This window comes from Lytechinus variegatus, chromosome 10, assembly GCF_018143015.1.
Source record: "Lytechinus variegatus isolate NC3 chromosome 10, Lvar_3.0, whole genome shotgun sequence".
NCBI classification, from domain to species: Eukaryota; Metazoa; Echinodermata; class Echinoidea; order Temnopleuroida; family Toxopneustidae; genus Lytechinus; species Lytechinus variegatus.
This window is the reverse complement of record NC_054749.1, coordinates 26,235,283-26,261,547: the sequence shown is the minus strand read 5'-3', so window position 1 is coordinate 26,261,547 and position 26,265 is coordinate 26,235,283. Positions and strand designations below refer to the sequence as shown.

Below are 26,265 nucleotides of genomic sequence, written 5' to 3'. Positions count from 1 at the left end.
AATTGTGATTTGGCAAATGAAAGCACTTTATCTGAAATCTGTGTGCATATTTACTTCAGATAGACCCTTTTAATTGCATGTGGCTACAAAAGCAGTCTGTTAAGGGACCATTTTCCAAAGAGTGGTCAAAATGGTCATTTTTGGTCAAAATTTGGCCAAAATGACCAAAATGGCGTGAGTACGGTCAATAAGAGTGACATTTTTGGAATCACCGAACAATTTTACCCCGGATAAGCTTGTCAAACCTTCCCCACCAAAAATTCTGAATAAAGCCCCCTGGCTCCTAGACTATATTACATTTGTGGGCGTTATTACATTTGTGGGTAAAGTGTTATTACATTTGTGGGCGTTATTACATTTGTGGGCGATTATTACATTTGTGGGTGTAACACCCCTACCTATGTATAGCCCAGTGGAGTTGCACTGGCGAATATCTTTAAATCATTGTTTGATGAGTATTGACTTTCATGACAGCCCACAGTCTTTCCCCTTGGATAATTACTATTCCCGGAACAATTTGCTCTTCCATCACTAGTCCCTCAAAGATTAACTTGATCTTCCTTCTTATCTTCCTCGGGGAAGAACAGATGGGTTTATTATTTTTAGCCCATCTGAAACGAGTCATCCCTGCGATATGTATAAGTTTTATGTGTTGTATTATATTCATCATTTACGTTATGAATCTGTTATACTAATTTGATCTTACAATGTATATTTTGTTTATATTTATATATTTTTATCATGAATAAACCAAACCAAACCAAACAATTGTCCTATCTTCCTATTTCTCATTTGTTTCTAAAGGAGTGGAGATTTCAGATACATCAGTGACAGTTTCTGGTGCTATCCTCGAAGGTCGATCTGAGATATTGACATTGAACATCATCCTTCAATCAATCAGCGAAGCTGGGAGTGTGAGTGGGTCTGGTCTCATTGAGGTGATCTCCTTCTTAAGCAACGACGCTAATGGCTTGGGGACTCGTTACGACACTTCAAGCTCCACTGCCTCGCCAGGAGATCATGGCTTTCAAGGAGTAACGGCTGGTACCCCTGCGCAAATATCTAACTTTGATGTCAACTTTGATCTCACAGATGGACCAACATGTTCTGCCTTTAATTATGTATGTGTCGAAATTCAACGAGGAACATCGCCTTCGGTTGAATATCAGTTTTCAGGAAATCCTTCAGATGCCGTACTAACTGGTTGTACTCTGATACCATGTAGAGGTAATGTTTAGCCTATTTTTGCCACACCTGCGAAGCAAAGTGAGACTATAGGCGCCGCTTTTCCGACGGCGGCGGCGGCGTCAACATCAAATCTTAACCTGAGGTTAAGTTTTTGAAATGACGTCATAACTTAGAAAGTATATGAACCTAGTTCATACTTGGCCATAAGATTATTCAAGTATTACTGAACATCCTATTAGAGTTTCATGTCACATGACCAAGGTCAAAGGTCATTTAGGGTCAATGAACTTAGACCATGTTTGAGGAATCAACATCGAAATCTTAACCTGAGGTTAAGTTTTTGAAATGTCATCATAACTTAGAAAATATATGGACCTAGTTCATGAAACTTGGACATAAGGTTAATCAAGTATCACTGAACATCCTGCATGAGTTTCACGTCACATGACCAAGGTCATTTAGGGTCAATGAACTTTGGCCGAATTGGGGATATCTGTTGAATTCCCATCATAACTTTGAAAGTTTATGGATCTGATTCATGAAACTTGGACATAATAGTAATCAAGCATCACTGAAAATTTTGTGCAAGTTTCAGGTCTCATGATTAAGGTCAAAGGTCATTTAGGGTCAATGAACTTTGGCCGAATCGGGGTATCTGTTGAATTACCATCATAACTTTGAAAGTTTATTGGTCTAGTTCATTAAAGTTGGACATTAGAGTAATCAAGTATCACTGAACATCCTGTGCGCGTTTCAGGTCACATGACCAAGGTCAAAGGTCAATGAACTTTGGCCGAATTGGGTGTATCTGTTGAATTACCATCATAACTTTGAAAGTTTATCGATCTGATTCATGAAACTTGTACATAAGAGTAATCAAGTATCACTGAACATCCTGTTCGAGTTTCAGGTCACATGATCAAGGTCAAAGGTCATGTAAGGTCAATGAACTTTGGCCATGTTGGGGTTTTTTGTTGAATAACCATCATATCTCTGTAAGTTTATTGGTCTAGTTCATAAAAAGTGGACATAAGAGTAACCATGTATCACTGAACATCTTGTGCGAGTTAGAGTAGTATTCAATGTCAGCACTGCTGCTATATTGAACCGCGTGATGCAGGTGAGACGGCCGGAGGCATTCCACTTGTTTTAAAATACATGTTTCATTTCAAGTATGTTTACTATTCATGCATGTCTGTGCGAGTACAACCGATTTAGAAACACTTTCATTTGAATAATTTCTGGAATAAGGGGAATAGATAGCAATTAGAGGCGTAGCTTTGATCAAGTTATCCCCTCTCTTCCAAAGATTAATGAGGAAAAAAATGTCTCTGTCAGGTATTGAATCCAGTTGCTCAGCTTAGAATGCGTGTTACTTAACCGCTAGACACAGGGCAGGTTATTGTCCACTGTGAATCAGATCCAACTGCCGGACAGATAAGCCAATTTTCAACTTCACCAATTGTTTTTTGTTGCGGGTAGATGACTTTTGAACTATGACAAACCCCCTTGCCTCAGCTGCATCAAAGCATACGCTTGGATCCAATACAGGAGTAAGATTCTATTGCACATTTAAAAAAATATATGATTAGCTACCAGTGTCTTTTCCTTTCACTTACTTTATCAGAAGTCTGTACTTCACAATATGCAGGTAGATGATACTGCAATACGATGATCTACAACTCATTCTCTTATGATTTGATTACAGGTGTTGAAGTATCAGGTACAAGTGTAGGAATCAGTGGAGGTGAAATCATTGAAGGAATTACGTCCCTTCTTAACTTTGATGTTGCTTTGCAAACGAGTGCAGATGGAGGGAGCGTGTCGGGTACTGGTCTGTGGCAGGCATTAGCCTTTGGAAGCTCTTTCCCCGATGGATCAGGTATTAGGTACCTGGAGACGCCTGTCAACTTTCCGGCTACAGCAGCCAATGCAGGTGTGGTTGCTGGCCAGGTCACATCCTTGTCTGGGCTGGATGCATCTTTCACGCTGAGCTCATCTGTCACGTGTGCGGAGTTCCAGTACCTCTGTGTCCAGATCCAGAGGGGTGGATCACCAATTCCTGACTTCAGTCTTAGTGCGGTGCCAGATCAAGATTCATTAATTGGCTGTGCGCAGACCAGATGTGGCGGTAATTTCTTTTATTCTTCTGCTTCTGGTTAAAATTTAAAGAATCCTTTTACACACGCATTTGTTTGTTAGGTGGATGCTTTTAAGATAGCATTTAATAATATTACTATTATTGATATTTTTACATATCGACTTACCTATAGGAAATTGCATAATTGACTCAATAAATTATATGTCATCATGATCAGTACAGTTTAACATAGGTATCTATTTTCCATCTCCTGGATATTCTATTGCATGCATATTAGCATGAAATCCATCAGGGACAATATATCGTATGAAATCATAAAGGTGCAAAAGGCAGACAAAACGGGAATGATAGCAATATGCATGATGATAAATACAATTCAAAGTAAGAATAACAAGCCTGCCCTAAAACATAGCTTCTCACTAGGAATTGGTAAGAAATATGATTTAAAAGATGGCAAAAAACATTCAAGTGGTTTGACTGCATAATGAGGTATACATTAAAGTTTATTTGTGTAATTTTCATAATTTTGTTCAAATTTGTAATGACATTTTCCAAAATTTATTGCATTTCATAAATCACAGTTAACTAAAATTTCTGTTTATTTGAATTTAAAATGCATTTCATTGCAGATTTGTAGAATATATTTTTCATTGAAAGCATAAATCCTTTTTTTAAATTTGAGGTGTATATCAATATGATGAAGATGAAACTTCACCATACTAGGAAATGGTATATGATGGGGTGTCCCAAATTCGCCTACATTTCGTAAATATTTATTTGGCTAAAATGCACTCACAAAATATTTTCATCATAGTGAAACAAATTCAAATAAAAGCGCCCAAATTGACGGCAAGATCGTAAACTAAAAAGAATTGACGAAAATGAGAAGTAGGTCAAGGGGTTTTACCATTATCAGTATCTTAAGATTCTATCCATATCGACAAATGCTTACTGTACTGGAAAATGGTTCTGAAAAAGTGTGATCTAACTTTACACATAAAACTTTTGTGTAGATTTAAACAAAAATTTAAGCTCAAAAATGGAGATATTTACATCAGATGTACGGCAAAGTGTTATTGAATCGGTCAGTACCACGTTCTACTCACATATTTTTTATGATATATGCTTGCAAAATGACGATTTCCCGATGCTTGTTGATAGTTTTCATTTTTTTTAGAATGGGTGCTAATTGTGACAAATTTGTCGATATTTTGTCAATATTTTCATGAATATTGATCTCGTCCTAAAGAAATTTACATTATGGGGTGAATTTACATTGATTTTTATGATGATGTAGGTATTTCAGAAAGTGGGGGGGGGAGTATGAACACACGCGAAATGTGGACACACTGCATTACCTAACTCAAAGAGTTAGTCTCCAAGGGATTTTGCAAATAGTTTTTTTAAACCATTGTTCTTACCAGGAATTGAAATAACTGAAACGGTACTTCAAATCCAGAGTGGATATCTACGAGAAGGATTTTCACCAAACACAATCGCTTTTGATATCTCTCTCATCTCCAACCCTGATGGCGGGAGTGTAAGCGGTTCAGGGCTATGGGATGTGACATCATGGATTTCAACAGATCCTACGGGTGTAGCTCCAAGGTTCCTAGAACAGTCTATCAATCTATCTCCAGAACAAAGTGGAACACCTATCGTATCGGGAGAGGATACTGCTCTAATGGAAAATGTAATGGTGACATGGGATTTGTCTGGGGGTCCATTGTGCACACAGGCAACCTACATGTGTGTTCGTGTTGAAAAGGGAGCAAGTGCCAACCCAGATTTTCAAGTTTCTGGCCAACCGAACAATGATGTGTTTACGGATTGTGCATTGATCACGTGCAGAGGTTAGTGACTTAAAACAAGTTATTGAGCAAGGTATAGGTATAGTTCCTTTGGTTATCATTTCTTTGCTCCATTTCGTATACAGTTGTTATCATATAATCAGTGCACAATTTCTATAACAAATCACTGACAGGTAGTCGTTTTTAAAGAATTTCAGTAGCAATTGTAATTGTTATTGCGAATTTATACATATTGTATTTTTAATTGTAGCATTCTGTCGCCCTCTTTGGTATAGCTCAAGTCCGAAGGGGCAGTTCTTCTCACTTCCAAATTAATTCTTGGTTTCTTTCTTGGTAATAATAACCATGGAGGTCATTGCATAAATTGGAATGGGAAAACTTTCTTGTGGTAATTGATATACCCGGGATTTTCATTGAATTAACTGCTTCAAAGGGTTTTAACTCTGTGTAGGCATGGGTAAATTACCAACAAGTTCATAAAACAACCACCAAGATGCCGATGTCTACATGTATTATGAATCGCTCTGATGATTATAAAGACTGGGTTATCGTAAACATTAGGATATGCACAGTCAACCGAGAAGGAAATCCGTACGCACTTCTCCAATTATGGCACCTTCAAAGTTTGTATTCATGGTCCAGAAAAATTGTATCACAAAAAAAATTCTGCTACTCTGTTTATGAAATTCACTGTTTCAGCCCTCAAAAATTGTTTTCTTATGATTTGAATATATTTTGTATGATTCTGTTTGAATTATTGACATTTTACATCTTGTTTTGTTACGATGCCTCCTTGGATAGGCAGTAAAATATTTTTTGACATCCTTTCTTTCTTCGCAGTATAACATTGTGTTAGAAAATCCTGCTTCATGCAACGTTAGTACTTTTGAAGGAAAGTGGTTTGTATGTGCTGTGATATCTCACTCCAATGATTATTCCATTCTCTAATTCTGTTTTTGCAGATGTTGCAATTACAAGTACTGAACTCAACCTTCAATCTGCATCTATTCTTGAAGGTGCTTCCCAGACTCTTGTTTTCGACTATACAATTAACAGTGACCCACTAGCAGGTGGTGTTAGTGGAGCAAACCTCTGGGAGCTTTTTTTCTTCCTGAGTGATGATCAGTTTGGTTCTAACCCAATCAACGAGCAACAAATTCTGCTCAATCAAGGACAAGCAAACTCTGCAATATTTCCTGGAACTCCTACAGAATTGACAAGCGTTGATACTGTAGCAAATCTCCAGAATGGACCGACCTGCTCACAGTTCAGTCATGCTTGTGTGAGACTGATGAAGAGTTCCGGTGCCAATCCAGATTTTGGTCTAACAGAATCATCTGACCCTTCTGCATTCATCGCATGCCAAGCTGTTACTTGTACAGGTAAGTGGCTTGTTCCGTTGATACATAGCAAATATACGGCCGATGCATCCTACAAAATATGAAACAAGGAATCCCAGGAATTGTTTTCACAAACCTACACAATTTACAGTATTTCATTTATATCTTCATAAAATTCAAATTCCCTCTTCATTTTGTAACCAAATATGATATGATATGAGTAGTTTACGCAAAGATGAGCAAGAAGAGTGACAAGGCTAATGTCAAAACCGAGTTGCGCAGAAAAATGTGTTGAGATTTGTCCGGGATGCTCTTACCTTTCGTAAGGAAGGGATTGCTCTTTATTAGCCCATATTGTATTCTTTTTGGTTAATATCTTTCACTAATCTCTAAATGAGGTTGGAGGCAGATTCGCACGCAAGTTTCCAAATAATTTCTGGTATGTCTCAAAATTTATTGTTTTTAGTCTGCAATGTGTAACAATATTTGGTCTCAAATCAAAGAAGATTCCATTATTCTGATATCCAGTTAAAATTTATCGAGTTATTGAGATATCTTTTGCTAAATACGGGTTAACTTTTTGTGGGATTTTTATATTATAGTGAAATGAGAAAATTTAGGGTATCTCAGGACAGATCACTGGTTGTGCATAAAGTTCTATGTAAACTCTTGCATTACAAACAGACAAGTTAATGAATAATTGACTGAATCTGAAATATTGGGGTTATGTTATACTTTCAATGATCATTTGCTTTGTGAACTGAATAGTTCTTGTGCAATTTTCCCTTCAGGTGTAAGGATTACTTCCACCCGCTTTAATCTTCTATCAGGCGATATCCGAGAGGGTACGCCAGAGGAAGTTAGATTCGACTTCATTCTTGAATCTGATGCAGCAGGGGGTAGTGTCAGTGGTAGCCAATTATGGAACGTAACTTTCTTTGGGAGCCAAGATGGCACTGGACTGGGACCTCGTGTACAGCCACAGGTGATTGATCTGACCACAGCGCAGGGAGAGACGGCCATTACGGCTGGAACATCTGCAGTCATTTCTGGCCTTGCCTTAAGCTGGGATCTCACGGATGGTCCGCTATGTTCAGAGTTTGACTTCATCTGTGCTCGGGTAGAGAAACATGACAGTTCTAGCCTTGATTTTGCCCTATCTGGGATCCCAGGTGATACAGTTCTAACAGACTGTGTAAGCGCCATATGCAGGGGTGAGTTATCAATGCTCAAGTCACCATACCGGTAAAACAAAATCCAAATGGTTTGCCATCCAAAACTATCTAACGTTTATGGCTGTTCTGGAGTTGTTTTCAGAGGTGTGATCGACTGTGGCATGAATTTCTTCTTAAAGGGCATGATTAGATATTGGAACGTGCACATTGAATTACAAAGTATATTTAATTGAGCCAGGTTGAATAATGACATTTGGTGGGATAAAGTGAGCATCTTTCCCTTCCAGTGATTTTCATGGAACTAATGGTCAGTAATTATCAATCACAGATGTTATAAGCTACTGCAAAATCTTACATCTGATAGAGGCAATTTAGACAGTAAAAAGCACTGACAAGACTTTTCATGACAGTTGAAACACTCCCTCTTTCTCTTTTGGAAAGCAATGGGGGCATGAAGATAGCGGTAGGAAATCATTGCAGCAAAACTGGTTCCTTGAAAAGTTTCAATCATGTAAAAATATATTTAGGCCTTCTTATAAGGATAAAATTAATTTTCACATTCTTGTTACATTTTGTCTAAACCCCTCAAAAAAAGTTTTGCAACTCAAGTTTGAGTGCTAATAAATTTTATTAGTGTGCCATCATCATATGTAAAAGTGGTATCATTGGAAAGTATGATTATTCCTCTTAACGATCATGTGTCATTTGTAATGCTAGTGTTAATACACAGACATGATAAATATGCAGCAATGCAAAAAATGAAATGATGCAAAATTCGTTGCCATGTCATGTTTGAGTTCTGCAACTCAAACTGCAAGTTTGAGTGCTAATAAATTTCTTACTGTGCCATCATCATGTGTAAAAGTGATATCTTTAGAAAGCATGATTATTCTTCTTTACAATCATGTGTCATTTGTAATGCTAGTGTTATTATGAAATACACAGGCATGATAATAAGCAGCAGTGTTAGAAATGAAATGTTGCAAAATGCGTCGTTTCCAATAGCGAATTTCCAATAGTTTCGAGGATGGACCGAGTGCATTCACTGTCACCTGCATGGTAGAAATTCTATAGCAATGGAGGCTCTTGTTAGAAATCAGTGCATTTTGCAACATTTCCCTTCTGACTTTTCTCAATGTTCAGGGTGATTGCACATTCAATGATTACATAATCACAGCAAATGGCATGTCATTGTACAGAGGAATAATTCAGCATTCCAATGATACCAGTTTCATCTTTTATACTTCATTAACCAAAAAGATATCCCCCCCAAAACTGAGTTGCAAAACTTTTTTTGAGGGGTTTATATATCAGGCTTATATTCAGGTTGTTGGTTTCCACTTTGTGTTACATGCTAATGATTTATTTAATGCATGTATTGTCAATTGGATCTTTCAATTCAACATGTACCATTATTATCAGGACTATTTGGAATTTCTATTTGTTGGTTTTCTTAGGACTTGCCTGAACAAAGAAGTGGAATAGACAAATAAAACGATTGTTTGTAAAATTGTGGCAATTGCAAGGAAAATTTAAAATTTGATATGTTATCCTGGTTTTATTTTATTCATGAATAGGGGTGGAGATCACACAAACAACAGTGTCAACTATTAGCCCAGAAGTCTTGGAAGGAACTGATCAAGGATTGGATCTGTCAATAACGTTGGAATCTAACAGTCTTGCTGGCAGCGTCAATGGTGATGACCTCTGGCGCGTTAACGCCTTCCTTAGTGCAGATCCTAATGGCAATGGTGTGAGACTAAATGAAAACAACATTCCTCTTACAGCTGCTCAGTCAGGATTAGATATAAATGCAGGAAGCGCGGCTCAACTGGCATCTCTTGTCTACCAACTTGATCTGGTCGGCGGCACAACTTGTTCCGAATTCCAGTACGTGTGTGTGGAGGTTTTGCAGGGGCTGTTGCCCAATCCAGCTTTTAGACTTGAAAATACACCCGGGGATATCCGAGATTGCATACCGATAACATGTAGAGGTAGGTATCACGGATAGTTTTTGTGTATTTTCCATGTCCTTTAATATGAGTAATAATCTATGGCCTGGGCTGATGACCATTATTCATAATTGATTAACTGAGAATACTAAGCAGCAAATAATGTACCCAAATTTTGCAGACCTTACCTAAACACTTCGCCATTTAGGAATGGCTGTTAGTTGTCCATGTTTTTTTCTTGTTTTAAAACCCCATATGAATGAAAAAATGACTTAAATCACATTTATAAGGTTTCTTTTTAAAAAACCCTGCAGAATAGTTTATTGTGGAAAATTGAAAATTGGCTACATGTGAGTGGGACAAAAAGAATTTGAGGTCCATCAGTAATTGATAGGTTTAACTGTAGTTGTTTGGAAAGTTTGGCATTGATGTTATATCTTTCGTTCCAAATTTTAAATCTACATATATCTTAGGCTCTGGTAACAGGTCAGTAATTAATGTAAACTAATTGAGCATCATCTGACATTACAATATCACAAAAGCCTAGTAGTAATTAAATGCATGTTCTTCCCCATTAGGATTTAAATGTGGCATTTTTTCTAGTTAATATCTAATTGAAATTTTTAATTTAAATTTTGTGCCCTCTTAGTCCCGGTAATGATTTTACTTTTATTTACTTAAATAGTAATTTGAGAAAAGAAATCTACATATACATGTATGTGGTTGTGATGAAATTGTGATAATAACAAAAGGCTTGAATCTTCCTGGCCTGTTGAAATGCAGTGTATAAAAATTGAATACATTCATACACAAAATTATAAAGGTGTTTAGTTTGTATTCATTTACAGTGCAGAAATATATTAGACAAGAAATAGAACACATCAGAGGATTATTTAATAAAATTATCTTGTTGTTATAACAAATTATAACTTTTTAGATCATGTAAAGTTAATCTGCATATTCCTGTTGTATAATCTGCAAAATTAGCATACATGGTTGCTAGATCAATCATTATACTCAAGCATTGTAAAAGTTAGATTGAATTGCATCAGAGTCAAAAGGTCGGTTTAGGAAAATTATCACGTTGAGTGGACGGTAAAACACAATGATTGGCGTGCAGTTTGATTTAAAAACTTTCTATGGACGGGGAAGATAACTAAGTGTGTGAAAAATTGATAGATCCTGATCTCTGATTTTTCTTGCTCAAATGTTCAATTCAGGTGTTGAGATCACCGACTCGGCAGTAACCTTTATTTCTGGTGGAGTCCGTGAGGGTGTGACTGGACAGAACTTGATCCTTAATTTTGCCTTGCAATCAAACCAACTTGCCGGGAGTGTAAGCGGAACCAACCTGTGGAACTTTGAGGTGTTTGGCAGTTCGACGGCTGATGGTAGTGGGGATCGAGTGACACAGGTTGTCCTACCCACATCATCTCACTACAACACACCAATTGTGGCAGGTGTTGATGCCGTCTTTGATGACATTGCAATCAGGTGGGACATGGATGCAGGTTCGACGTGTGCTGATGTGCAGTACGTTTGCTTCGAGGTGTCAAAGAACGATGCATCAACACCAGACTTCACCCTCGTTTCCAGTGGCAGCGTTCTTCGTGATTGTATAGCATTGGATTGCAGAGGTAAGTGCTTTACCTCAGATCAAGTTTATAGACAAAGAGGCGGAAGGGAAACGTGAAGAAAGAAGGAATTGGGTTTAGAAACTCTATCCCCCCTGTTATTCATTTTTTATGACATTGTTAGGGTGTTCTCCCACCCCCCCCCCATAGAAATGCCTTGCTATGGTGATAGCATATGCTTATTTGTGTTGTTTTTCATTGTTGTGAGACAAACTTGTTCATTACTACTTTAGTGAGAATCTTTTCAATAATGAGTTAAGTTTGGAGTTGAATAAAAGAGAATATTGAAGCATGTGTGTAGCTGCCATGTAAATATAAGAGAAGCAGGGAAAGGGGAAAGTGATCAAATTAAAAACTATGGTGTCAGTATCACCCTGTGCTGCCAATTTGCCACATCAGTGGCCTTCTTGCAGGCAATTTACAATTATGTGCATGGGTAATTCTTGTAGTTAATTTTAAGCCAAATCGTTCCATTTTTCCAGGACATTAATTTGGGAAGTTCATCTTGTTCTTGCATTGATACAATGGATTATGCTGCTAAGTAATACTAATGTTTATGTCTATGGCAAACTGTCCAAATTTACAATTGATTATGGAAATACTTACCTGATTTTCTTATAATACGAGATAACTCATACATCTACTTGATTTGCTAGTTCAGCCCTCTGGACTGCCATACCCGAAAAGAACTCCCAAGAATTTAAAAAGCGCGAGCGCGCCCTCTCCCGTTCAGGCTTACTACCCATGATCACCGCGCAATTAGCGTCCATCTTCCTCAACTTTTGCAAGCCCATACGTTGGAACATGTTGCTACGCAAGGCGGAGGGTCGGTGGGAGGGTATCAAGTAGATGTATGAGTTATCTCGTAAATAAGAAAATCAGGTAAGTATTTTCATAATTTACTTCAATAACTCCATACATCTACTTGATTTGCTAGACCAACACGGACTCAAACCGTAGGGAGGCATGTTTTCAATTGTAAGCCTAAGAAAAATTTAAAAAACAAAAACAACGAAAATTAGGGAGAGGGAGAAAAAGCCGCAGCTGCTTTAAGCGCTGAAGCAGCAAATCTCGCCTCGCTGGACGGAATGTCCTTCAAGTAGAATGAAGTGAAGGAGTTAGCTGAGCGCCAAAAGGCGGCCCTCAAAATGTCCTCGAGAGGAATGCTCTGAAAAAGGGGCCATGACGAACTAATACCCCTAGTATCATGGGCCTTAGGTCTGGTTGTATCAGACAATAACGCACCAGCGCCCGCTGAGTTGATGGCCTCAACAATCCATCTAGAGATGGTGTCGCGGGATGCTGCTGAAAAGGGTTCACGTGAAATTATAAATAATTGATCTGAACTCCTAAACGATTTAGTGCGATCCAAATACCACTTTAACGCCCTCACGGGGCACCGCAATCTATCCTCTGAAATAGACGAAAAACTAGACAGAGGGGCCAGAAAGACTTCAACTGAACCATAGGACATGGTTTGATTCTTTGTGATGAACGAGGGGGTCGGAATTAACTTAACACCCCGTCTCTCCCAGCGAATGTGTCCCGGCGAAACACACAGGGCATGGAGAGAACTTCGCCTTTGGTCCGAAGCGATAGCCATCAAAAACGCTGTTTTGATAGCTAAGTTATGGAGAGAAGCCTCCACTAGGGGCTCAAAGGGCGGTTTGCAAGGGCCCTAAGAACTGCAGACAAATTCCACGACGGGGCTAGGGATTTGACTGGTGGACGCTTCAAGAAAAAGATTTTAATAACTCCGTAATGACTGACGAGTTAGATACTGAAGAGCCGTCCGTGAAACCGCGGTGCGTCGCTGTAATCGCGGACCGATAGCCCCTGATAGTTGCGATCGCTTTGCCTTTATCAAAAAGGCCAACCAGAAAATCTGCAATCGATGCAATCGAAGCAGAACGAGCGTTGACTGCACCACTCCGAAAAAATGCCAAGTCTGGAGTTGTATAAGTCCAACGTGGAAGCACGCCTGCTTTCCGAAACAAACTTGGCTGCCCGACCCGACAGACCTAGGGCCCGGGCATCCTCCCCGAGAGCGGCCACGCGGTCAAGTGTAGCGACTCCGGCCGCGGATGCCTGATTCCCGAGAGGGGCTGAGAAACTAACTGACTTGTCGGAGGTAGAGTGAAAAGATCCCCCACTAACAAATCCAGTAGTTGAGGAAACCACGCCCTTCCCGGCCAGTTGGGTGCTATGAGAAGTACCCACGCCCTGTCCGCCTCCACCTTCCGGAGGACTTGCGGGATCCGAGAGAAAGGCGGGAAGGCATAGCACCTCTGATGTCCCCAGTTCACTGAGAAAGCATCGAGATGTGACGCTTCCGTCTCGTTTACTCGAGAGCAGAAGACTGGGAGCTTCCGGTTCAGCGCTGTTGCGAATAGGTCGATGTCCAGTGGCGGAGAATCAACCTGAAGATTTCTGGATTTAGTGCCCCCCTCGGAGGGGAGGCAACGCCCCCGAGAGAGGAAGTCGGCTATGAGGTTGTCCCTGCACGGTATGTACGAGGCAATCGGGACAATCTCTGCTGCACGCCACCACTTCCAGAGATCCGCAGCCAACGCGTCGAGAGAATCCGACCGCGTGCCCCCTTGCTTGTTTATGTATGCTGCCACAGACCTGTTGTCCGTACGGACCAGCACTGTCCGCCCGGTCAGCTAGTGCTGAAAGTGGCGGAGTGCGTTGGACGTCGCTTGCATCTCCAACACATTGATGTGAGGGAGAGCGCCTGGATAAGCCCAAGCTCCGGACACCATCTCCCCTTCGCAGTGGCCACCCCAACCGGAGAGCGAGGCGTCGGTGGTCACTGAGGCTGACGGGAGGGGAGTCTGTAGTGGCTTGCCCTGAGCCACGAAAGCTGGGCGAGTCCAGGGCGCTAAACTGCGACTGATAGACAGTGGCAGAGGAATCCGAGACTGCAGTGAGTCTACCCCGGGGCTGCAGTAGCGGAGATGTCTTTGGAAGGGCCTCATGTAGAGACGACAATCTTGTATTATGTCTACTAGACTGGCCATATAACCTAGCAACTGAAGCCAGACGCGGGCTTTCACGTGACTGCGCCCCCTTACGGAGTGGGCGAGAGACGTGATCGACCGCACCCTGTCTGGGCTGGGCCGCGCGAGTTGGTTCGGTATATCTATCCTCGCGCCCAAATACATGGGAACGCAGGAGGGAGTGAGCTCCAATTTCTCCAGTTGGTCATGAACCCGAGGCTCTGAGTCACCCGTAGTAGCAAGGAGAGGTGAGCTTGCAACTTTGCCTCCGAGTCTGCGACAATAAGCCAGTCGTCTAGATAGACGAAGAGTCGCAGGCCTTGGTTTCTCAAATAGGCTGCCACAGTGGTGACTATGCGAGTAAACACTCGGGGCGCCGGTCGCAGCCCGAACGGGAGGGCCCGGCGCGAAGCTGGATGGTTGGGAATGTGGAAGTACGCGTCGCGTAAATCCAGAGACACGGCCAGGTCCGACGCCTCCAGTGAGGGGAGGATCGTGGCTAACGTTTCCATCCGGAAGTGTTCGGCCGGAATGAACGTATTGATTCTCTTCATGTTGAGAATCATTCTCAATTTGCCCGAGCGCTTGGGAATGACGAAAATCGCGGATAGACAAAGATTGGGGTTGTCTGTCGCCCTCTCTATCGCGTCCTTCTCCACCAGTGCGGCGATTTCGGCCGCGATGTACTGATGGTGGAGGGTGGAGGAAGGCGGTGAGGCGATGCGAATCGCACCGTGCGGGAAGGCTTGTATTTCTATAGAGAAGCCGTCTCGCACGACGGATAAGATGTATGCGTCTTCCGTGATTTCCTCCCAAGCCGGGAGAAAATGCCGGAGACGCCCGCCTACCTTGCCTAGCGCTCGGGACAGCATGTCAAACCGACTGCTTCGGTTTGGGCGGCGCCCTCGAAGCGGGTCGCCCCCCTCTTCCCCTGCCTCTGCCTTCTCGCTGGCCTCGAGAGACTTGAAAGTTTCGAGACGGCGGTGCCGGAGCCTGGCGCTTCCGGGCAGCAGCAGAGCGGGGGTGGGTTTGCACCCTCGGAGCTGGAGGCTTCCTCGTCGTAGGAGCTGCCTTGTCTAGGGCGACCCCGTCACTCTCCGAGACCCCCAATTCGGCCGATTGAGCTCGGAGCGCCTGAAGAGGCGGGGCGAAAAATAAGGACTCCCCTGCTTCATCAATACCCCCGCTCGGAGGGTAGATGTGAGGTAGATACTTGTCAAGCAGCGCCTGAGCGCTTACTGAAGAGTCAACCGCGGGATAGGGGTTATCCTCGCACTGGTCGCCTTCGAGAGACTCCTCGTAAAGGGAGTCTCGCTCCATGGACTGAACCGGGAGGTTGTCCCCATGACAAGTTTCCTCCCCTGGAGGAGCTCCGAGAGCCGCGGGAGCCGTACGGCCTCTCGGCCGGCTCTCATGAAGGCAAGGGAGTCCAGTAAGCGCCAGGGTGGCCATGCGTGTCGGCTGGGACACGTGCTCTGAGATCGACGAAAATGCTGGAAAGCACACGCGATCTTGAGGTGCCCGGTTAGCCGGTGCACTGGCTGGCGATTCAACAGAATCGCTCGAGGATTTCCCGGGTGTCTGGTGGTTATTGCCCACTTGTCTCGCTTGATGCTCGGGGGCATCAGCGGGGTGAGTAGACGTCGAGGGTGGGGTGAACCCGCACTACTCGAAAGCAGAATGTAGCAGCATGAATAGCTGTGACATCTGACCACCGACACAAGGGTCTGAAGGAGGAACGCCCATGGCAACAGGGCTGGCCGACCTCTCCTTCGACCTCTTCTTCTTCTTCTTTTTTGCGGGCTCCGCCGGCGTGGCCGGGGCAGAAGAAGGCACAAGAGGCACGGGTGATTTCTTACGATTTGCCGCCCCTGGCAGGGCGGCCGCCAACAACGAAACTTCACCCGAATCTGACGGGGTCAGATTGTGGTCACAGTCTGATGTGTGACGCCTCTCGCGGTAGCAGAATGTAGCAGCATGAATAGCTGTGACATCTGACCACCGACACAAGGGTCTGAAGGAGGAACGCCCATGGCAGCAGGGCTGGCCGACCTCTCCTTCGACCTCTTCTTCTTCTTCTTTTTTTGCGGGCTCCGCCGGCGTGGCCGGAGCAGAAGAAGGCACAAGAGGCACGGGTGATCTCTTACGATTTGCCGCCCCTGGCAGGGCGGCCGCCAACAACGAAACTTCACCCGAATCTGACGGGGTCAGATTGTGGTCACAGTCTGATGTGTGACGCCTCTCGCGGTCAGGGGCTGGGCGATCTCTGCCGATGCTATCACGGAGGACGACTTAGACGACAGAGAGCCTGACCTGTGCCGGGGGGAGAGAACCGCACTCTCTCCCCGGACTTCCGGTGACCCGGTAGCCGGTGGGTCGCATAGCCCTTTGGGTGCTGCGGCGGCAGAACCTGGTTTAGGCTTGGAAGCCTTGGCTACCACTTTTTTCTTTGTCCGAGACCGTGGCACCACAGTCTCGGCCTTCCTACTCTTAGCATCCGACCGCAAATTCGGAATGCTGATTGACGCAACCTCATACTCACCGCCGCCGGAGGAAGCGGCCGACTTCTGTAAACTTGCAATCGGGACGGTCCCCGTGGAGGGCACCAGGTCCTCTGGGGCTGTGTTAGTCCCACTCATCGGTACCTCTCTCTACCTTGAAAAAAGAAAAACAAGAATTTTTCTTTTTTTTTTTATTATTACAAAGATCTCGCTTAGATTAAAAGTGGAGACCGGAGTGGTCTTTCCCTCCTCCTATAAGAAATTTGTTTGAGCAAACAGAACAATTCAAAAGGGGAAGGGTAGGGAGGAAGAAGAACCTAAGAATAGTTTAGGTATCTACCTGTAAGAAAATAGAAAGGAGGTCGGAGACTTTGAAAAAAGAAACTCCTACAAGGTTCCCCTACTATATTCTTTTTTTTTTTGTGCCCGAAGGAAAAAATCGAAGCAAGAATTCAAAAATGAATGCAAGCTCAGAAGGGAACGAAGTTTCCACCTGCGAAGAAACACAAAAACAAGAATTTCAGAGCAGGAAGAAAAGGGATTGAGAGACAAACAATTCCAGATAAGAGAAATTTTACGATAATTTCCAAGAGGAAAAACGTAACCTCCTGTGGAAAGGTAAAGAAATTCAGAACAGGAGGAAGGAGGAACGTCTCTAGTAACGATTCCAAGAGGAAGAACGACACAGTAAATCCTCAAAAAAGAATCGTAGAGCCCGCCTGTCGAAGTAAAAAATATAAGACTAGGAGGGGAGAGGGAATTGAACGAAGAAAACAATTCCGGGAAAGGTCAAAAAATTCCTAACAGGAAGAAGACCCCACCTGTAAAAAATTTTTTTTTTTTTTGGGGGGGGATTGAATAACCAATCAATCAAGTTATAATTGCGTAAGTCGAATTAAACAATCCCAGAAGAGAAAAAGGGCTTTAAGTTCCGTCTGTGAATAAAATATTAATCAAGAATTTTATTCAGAACAGAAAGGAAAAGGAATTGAGCTTTAAGATCCGCCTGTGAATAAAATATCAATCAAGAAATTTATTCAGAACAGAAGGAAAAGGAATTGAGCTTTAAGATCCGCCTGTGAATAAAATATCAATCAAGAAATTTATTCAGAACAGAAAGGAAAAAGAATTGAAGAATTAATCAATCAATAATCAATCGAAAATCTTAATAAATCAATTCCGGAAAGCAAGGAAGGAACAGAGTTGAAGATCCCAACCTGCAAAAAGAAATAACAATAACACCCTCGACAACAAAGTGTAAAGGCTGTCTAGAATTTAATTCAAAAACGGCACCAAAAACCACCACACTTTGAACGTGAAGAACAATAACCGTGGCAGGAGGTGAAGGCTTGCTGCCACGTAGGCAGACCAAACCCGGTGCCTCGCGAACGCGCTAGCTATGCGGCGCGACGAGAACCCAAACGTTAGGAAAACAATTTAAGTGTCACCAAAAACACGCTAAAAAGTCGCGCCGGGTGTAAATTCTGAACACAATCTTACACACAAACGGAAAGATTGAATTTAAAAGGGAGAATGCACAACAGATAAGCAAAAATAAATATACCAAAGCTCAAAAAAGATTTGAGCTTTAGGAGACTTATTTGAGCACGTCTTGACAGATGGCTTGCCGAAAGCAAAAGAGGAAGATGGACGCTAATTGCGCGGTGATCATGGGTAGTAAGCCTGAACGGGAGAGGGCGCGCTCGCGCTTTTTAAATTCTTGGGAGTTCTTTTCGGGTATGGCAGTCCAGAGGGCTGAACTAGCAAATCAAGTAGATGTATGGAGTTATTGACGTAAATTGTAGATATCGATCTTGTGTTACAGCTATATTACGATGTCTTCTGTTTGTGATTATAGTTAGCAATATCAGATGTATATTAAAATTTCTTTATGGTTATTATCCAACCACTAATTTTGTTAAGGCTAAAGTTAAGTTTGTGTTAGTTGATGCATATATTATTCACTATCTTGACATCAGTGAATTTGAAAAGTATCAATTTCTCATGTCTTCTTTTCCTGTATCCAATCTAGGAGTGGAGGTAACAGGTACAAGCCTAGAAGCTGTTTCTGGTGACGAGCTTGTAGAGGGGGATGCTGCACACGAGGTCGTCTTCAACATTGTGGTCGATTCCGACCCAGCAGGTGGCAGTGTGTCCGGTGAAAATCTATGGCAGGTCAGAGCTTATGCATCAGACAGCAGCACACCTGGTGGAAGTGTCATCAGTCCCATTGACGTCACTTTGACTCCTAGTCAGAGCCGCGAAGGAATTGTTGCTGGTACAACAACAACCATTGAAGGCATGAGTGCCATTCTTGATCTGAGTGGCGCCTTGTGCAGTGAAGGGGTTGAAGGATTCTGTGTGGTGTTCCAGCAAAACCCCTTTTCACCAACGAGCTTCACATTTGATCCTCAACCAAATGACAATATTCTTACTTCTTGCATCCCAGCTACCTGCACTGGTAAGCAGAGTTCAACAAAAGTGAAACTTTATAAAGGGGGTTTACTTTAATCTGATTTCATCATTAAACGTTGGTTTCTGTCTACAAGCATGTTGGAAAGGAATTAAATAATCTTTTTCAGCTGTGAACTATAGTCAAAGACAAGAAGATTTTGGAATAAACTTGAAACAAGTAGGATCTCACAAGGTACATTTGCACAGATTTACCTGCCTTCTGTTAAGATGAATGAATAAACTTTGATGGAACACTTCTTGTTTGTTACAAATGGAATAGTATATTTCTAAAAATTATAACTACAATGAAAGTCATGATGCTTTTGGAATGAACAATAGATAATAGTCATATTAAAAGGTAGGTTTTGCATACATTTAAATGCATTTTTTTAAAATTGAATTGAATGTAATCATATATCTATTGTCCATTTATCAAAGAAACTCTTCCCACTTGGTTGACAAAAAAATCATTTTATTTTTTATTGAACCTTAGGTGTCCAGATAACAGATATCAATTTCAACATAAACTCTGGTGCAACACTTATTGCTGGATCTAGTAGACACGACATAGACTTTGATATCAATATCATTACTGATGCGGATGGTGCAGGCGTATCAGGTTCAAATCTTTGGGAGGTAAGTCCTAATGATCATAATTGATCTATTATGATACCATATATGAGATATACAGCGTTAGACAAAGTTTTCAAGGAGTGTAAGAACATTTGTGACCAGCTGCCACAAAAGCAACAATAAGTCGCCAGGGAAGGTTCTCTGTAAAAAAAGCCCGAATCGTAATTTGGTGTTCAAAAAGCAACAATTAGAAAATATGCTTATCTGAAAGAAAAATTATTCGGACTGTCAAAAGTTTAACTTGTACAGTTGAATAAAAGACAAGAAAGTTATAAGAGTTTCTTTAACACAATTTTTTTTGGAATGCTTGGACGTTTCACTGACATTGCACAGTGTGCACCTCTCATGTTTGAGTGGACCAAACTTCAAACCTTGTTTATCACCTATTTTTTAAGCTCTTGCTGAGTTTTTTTTCTGCATCTAATCAAGTAGTTGTAAAGGACATGTTATAGATAATTTTGAAGCTTAGGTTGTGTGTTTTTTTTCAAGTGTAATGAAAGTCTCAAAATTTATTTTAGGTGATTTGTTGGTGGGGGGGGGGTAGTCAAATTTCTACATGGCCTGTCTTGATCAAAGACCATGCCAGGAATGCCTCTCTCACTGGCTATGGGTGGTATTGATGATATTTTTCTAAGTATTCCTATATGTGTTCAAACTTACTCTATTGTAAAGTTACCTAGCCATAAGATATCAAAATGTACAAAATGATTTAATTGAAAACTTTTTCATTTAAAATTTACGCCATTTTGATTTAGATGGAACTTTATTAGACTGTCATCTTCCCCTTAATCCCTTATACTTTTCCTTACTAACAAGTATGACAGTGTCATTTTTGTGATATTTTTTGTCATAATGTTTGTCTTAAAGTCATGCATTCCTTCTTTTTCAGGCAGTGCTATACATTTGTTTGTTGTTTTAGGGGAGAATGGGAATATTTTTTATGTCTTGCCTGATAAATATCCATTTTTGTCAGTACAAAGTAATATCTCTAATGAATGAATGAATTCCATGGAATTGTTGAATTTATCTACCAATGCTTTTAAGAATTTCAACTGCTACTTTCTCATGCAAATGCCTGTTACAGTCTAAGAGCCTTGTTCCATCACGTCATAATTGAATTGCACGTTCACATAACGCAATGTTATTATCACCCCCCATCCATCCATGCATGTCTGTACTGATCATTTGTTGATTAAAGTACCTTATGAAATGTTTTGTTTCTATGATCAACAGGCTGAGTTGTTCCTGAACTCCCAAATTGACGGACAAGGAACAACTACTGTGTCTGCCCCAACAGTTATTCCACTTAACGGTGAAACTCTGACTGCCGGTGTATCCTATACTTTGGAAGGCGTTAACTCATTCCTTGATCTGTCGGGTTTGGCTTGTAATTTACCATTTCTTTGCGTGAGGCTGAATAAGAACCCAAACTCAAATCCAGACTTCACCCTATCAGCGTCTGCTGACAGTCTTGTCTCTTGTCAGAGTCTACCTTGCATGGGTAAGGAAACATCAACAATTTATCGAATGCTGTATTGAACTAAATAGTAATCGGAGCCCCGTAATAAAGAGGTTTACAATGCATTACAATAATGATTGGCAAATTTTGATTGGTTGTTGATCCTGTTCTTTTTTAATGTGTGTGTATCAACGGTCTTGACTCATCATTGCTTAATTGCAAAACTTTGTGTCACAGCCCTGGGTACAGATTATTTTTTTTATTTCTTTTTTGTTTTAATTTGGTTATTAGAAACTGTTGTTTACTATCAATGAACTTCTCCGTAACCTCAACTCGCATATGAAATCTTAAAAATTTTGCTAGTAATGAGAATGCAAGAAGTACAAGCAGAGATTCCTAGCAATTCCACTCTGCTTACAGATAACAATACACGTTAAATTCACTTGAATTAAAAAAGAATCATTAACAATTAATATTGGAATTAAATGTTGAATGATAAATAATATATATACATATATTATTTAAACTCCTCAAAAAAAGTTTGGAAATATGACTCTGATCGATAATCTCTACTCGGTTTTAGGAAATATTAATGTGTGATAGATACTTATAATTAGATCATTTAATTCTTTTTTAAAATGATACCTTATATGATATGATTATGGTTTACATGGGGGTGCATTGCCTTGAAATGTGGGGCAAGGTAAAAAATCAAAAGTTGTAAAATTGAAAAGTCATTATTTTTTCCGCGGTGATGAGTGAGTTTCTCAGCAATTTCTTTTGTTTTCATGCACCTTAACATCAACATTAACATGGATTCAAACACAGCTCTGCACAAGCAAGTACATAACAAACAAACAAACATGCATGAGTATGTTAAACCACGACTCAAACAATGCTATCTCACGGAACCATCACTACATAAACCACAACGAAACATCAAAAATGAAGAAGCAGTGTTTTGATTTGAATTATTTTTAATCTCTATTGACACAGACGAAATAGTCACTTCGTGACTATTTCTGCTCGCTTTGCAGTTTTTCAATTTAGACTTTATTCAACACTTTTGAATCTCTTTTCATGATTGTATGATCATAACATAAATGGTATCATTTTAAAGAAAATTAAATGATCTTTTGAATGATATCAAACATGCACATGCATTGTGTAAAATTTGGAGTTGTGACAAATTAATGGCCAAACTCAGATTTCCTAACTTTTTTGACGGGTTTACATATATATATATATATAATGTGAGAGACAGTGTGTGTGTGGGTGCATTAATGTATAAAAATATATGACACTTTACAATATTATTAATGGTGATTTAGCCAGAAAAAACTTAAATGCTTGTGCTTAACATTTTTAACAATACCATCTTTTTCAAACATAAATTGCTTTTACAGACACTGATGAATGTAATCCAAACCCTTGCCGCAATGGAGGGATATGTACGGATCTTATCAATGCATACTCTTGTAACTGTCCAGCGGGATACTCTGGAACAAATTGTGAAGAAGGTAAAAAAAAAGAGCATCTGTATTTTTGTGGGTACGATTATGTACAATTATGTAATTAGAATTAACATAATGAATAGCATTCATATAATTTCCATATGGTAATGAAATGACCAAGTAATTTCAAAAAGCAAAAACGAAAAAAAAAACTTGCAATCTATTATAACAATAATTTAATGATAAAAATATAAATGTAAGAAATTTTAAACCCATATCATTCTTAAACCAGAAAATCAAAATAAACTAAAAGAAAATTAAAAAAAGGTATTGTAGAACCAAGATTTCTTGATTCGTATTGCTCAAAGATTTTATCAACTTAGTTCTTATGTTTTATATCTTTTATGTTTGTTCCAATAATATCTGTAGATATTGATGAGTGCAATAGCTTTCCATGCCAAAATGGTGGAATTTGTATGCAGGGAGTAAATACCTTCACATGTAACTGTGCTGCTGGATATACTGGAACCTTCTGTACAGACGGTAAGAATTAACGATTTAGTTTAAATATGAATGGACATGAAGAAAACAATCAATTTGGATTACTGGACAATCTCTCGTAAACCTGATTTATCAGCAAAATTCCAAATTTTGATAATCATTTTGCTCAAAGATTTAATGTATCATTGTGCTCTTGCGAGTGAAATTCATGATTTGAACTGAAAAGAATTGACAGTTGACTATTCAAAATATTTTTTTCTTTGTGACGAAGCCATTGTTGTAAATGAAATTAAACTGTGATACCTGAAGTACCACAATGAGTTACTTCAAGATATCACTTTTCTCATCTTTAAAAGAAATGAATCGGTCACATCGTGCAATCTCTATACTAATGTAATTCAAGTTACTTGAAAAGAATATTATACTTTCCAATATGAAAAAGATGTATTTAAAACTTAACTGCAGAGTTAATTGTATATTTTTCAGTGTTATGAGTCTGTGCTTGTATTCAAATATTTACTTATGATTACATGTATGTCTTCTTCATACTTATGTTATTATGAGTTTATTCGTAAACAGTCACATTCATCGGTCTTCAGACTGCTTGCAATTGTGCAGGTTCTGAGAGTTTTATTGCATCAAAATCCAATTATATATATTGACCCTTTTATGAAAAATATTTCAAATTCAAGTAATACACCTGTTAAAAATTGACTTTTCTGAAACTTGAACTTTTGAACACGTAATTCATTCTTTAAAAAAATGGAAAAACATTTCGCAGGGACACAGCGTCAATTCCCAAAGTGAAGCTTAAAGAGGAAGTTCCCCCTGACGATAAGTTAGCTTCAATAAAAGCAGACACACAAAAATCTCGGTGAAAATTTGGGAAAATCTATGAAATATCTGTGAAAGAGTAACAGAGTTATGGATTTATATATATATATATATATATATATATATATATATATATATATATATATATATATATATATATATATATATATATATATATATATATATACATATCGTTACGTCCCAAATGAGCAGCACATCCATATGTTGTGGGATATCATTTTCCCCAGTATGCCATTTCCTATTAAAAAAATGAAAGTGATTTAATCTGTGCAGTGGATATGTCATCAGTGTTATCATTTCTCAGCCCTTTCTATAAGAAAAAAAATGTTCATGTTCAGTAAAAAAAAATCAGTTTATGAATTTCTCTTTAAAGGTCTCAATTTCACCCTCAAATACCTTTTGGGGTCCTTTCCTCCAAATAACAGAAACACATAATGGAAAATTTAGAAAACATGAAAAATGGAATAAGTATATAAATATGTTACACCAACATTGATAAGACGGAATGAAATAAATGAAATAGATTACAAATTAAGTACTTAGATGAAAAAAAAATGAATATACGAATTAAAGCGCAAGCAAATAGATAGTGAGGCCGTCGTGGTCTAGTGGTTAAGACTCTCGTCTTTCAGTCTGAGGGACGTGGGTTCAAATCCCAGCCATGGCTTGTTTTCCTCCAGCAAGAAATTTACCCATATTGCTTTACTCATCCCAGGTGAGGAAAATGGATACCGGCAGGAAGTAATTCCTCAAAAAGCTGTGAGCACCGCAATCGGTAGAATAGCTTAGCCGGGGTAATATAGGAGCGCCTTAAGCACCTTACAAGGTGGATAGTGTACTTTACATATCCTATATTATAATTTATTATTATTTTATAAATAAGAAGAAAAATAATAAATATTTAGAAAATATAAAGAGTAACTGAAGGTTTGTGGTGAAATATCTGGTAGGTATTCACTGTAAAAAATTAAGTGCTGATTTAGCACTTACAGTGCTTGTATAGTGACTGCACTACGAGTGCTGATTTTCTAGTTCAAATTTAACCCTAAAAAGACTGGGGGGGCTGATTCAGCCCCCCTCGACATTTTTCGCGATAAATCCGCCGCGCAAATTTTTTTGACCGCGTCGCTCACTGACTTTTTACTTTCAAGTCTCGCGCAACTTTTGAGACCAAAATTGTGACCCCCGGGTACGCGGTTCGGAAATTACGCAACATTTCATAAGTGCATGCACACCCAAAATTACTCAAAAACGTGAATTTTTGTACAAATCCAATGCAAATAGTGTTTTTAACCAAAATTCATAAATTAGTATCATTATTTTTCCTTTTACTGCTTAAAATCAATTAATTTTATCTTTTTTATGGTCCAAATAAAGTCCCCGACAATTTCCATTGAAAAAACAATAAAAAACAAAAAGTCGAAAAACAAAGAAATACATAAGAAATTTAGAAAACAATAGAATACATAAGAAAATAAATGTGATGTTGAAATTTTTTTTAATAAATTTGATCAGATGCCTATCTAGAGTATGTGAAACAAAAATTAGCATTTTAGGGGCATTATTTTATTAATTATAGCAAACTTATGATTTTACGCATAAATTAGCATAATTAATCAAACATGAGATTTTTGCAGAATTTGATGTCATAGTTTTGTAGATAATGCCATGGGTAACGCGTGTGCCAATTTTCGTCGTGATCGCGCGATCGACGGCCGAGATCATAAGGGGGGCTGAATCAGCCCCCCCCCCCCAGTCTTCTTAGGCGTCGAAATAGCCCAGTCTATTTAGATTTAAACCAGAAAATCAGCACTCGTAGTGCAGTCACTATACAAGCACTGTAGGTGCTAAATTAGCACTTCATTTCTTACAGTGTTGTTTTAAAACAGTGTGAGGATTAGCTTTAGGATTAGAGATAAACGTTTAACATACAGATTATTTAAGCTTGGCTAATTTTCCAGGAGTAATTCTGGAGAAAATATCAGAAAATGTTTTTCTACTGCCAACAGTCCAGGTATTTATGTTTTTAAATCAATTAGTAATAATGCCATTCCTTTTTTCCATTACCATCATGATTTCCAATACAGTTATATTTATTGATAATATTACCGATATCATATACCACCCAGTTCAATGACCATTATTGTCACCATTTTGAAAACCATTACTATCACTGATTCTTTACCATTCACCACTCCAATTTTC

At 39.7% G+C, this 26,265-nt stretch overlaps 1 protein-coding gene across 1 annotated transcript in view; it reads left to right on the top strand.

The window, feature by feature from the left end:
* Nucleotides 1–26,265, top strand: part of LOC121423126 — a 102,879-nt gene that overhangs the window by 24,848 nt on the left and 51,766 nt on the right. The window contains exons 8-19 of the mRNA XM_041618417.1: nucleotides 805–1,227; nucleotides 2,897–3,319; nucleotides 4,714–5,142; nucleotides 6,063–6,482; nucleotides 7,232–7,654; nucleotides 9,193–9,609; nucleotides 10,788–11,204; nucleotides 18,737–19,165; nucleotides 19,652–19,794; nucleotides 21,025–21,292; nucleotides 22,657–22,770; nucleotides 23,134–23,247. Coding sequence (XP_041474351.1) covers nucleotides 805–1,227; nucleotides 2,897–3,319; nucleotides 4,714–5,142; nucleotides 6,063–6,482; nucleotides 7,232–7,654; nucleotides 9,193–9,609; nucleotides 10,788–11,204; nucleotides 18,737–19,165; nucleotides 19,652–19,794; nucleotides 21,025–21,292; nucleotides 22,657–22,770; nucleotides 23,134–23,247 — 4,020 coding nt within the window. The remainder of the gene's footprint in view (nucleotides 1–804; nucleotides 1,228–2,896; nucleotides 3,320–4,713; nucleotides 5,143–6,062; nucleotides 6,483–7,231; nucleotides 7,655–9,192; nucleotides 9,610–10,787; nucleotides 11,205–18,736; nucleotides 19,166–19,651; nucleotides 19,795–21,024; nucleotides 21,293–22,656; nucleotides 22,771–23,133; nucleotides 23,248–26,265) is intronic.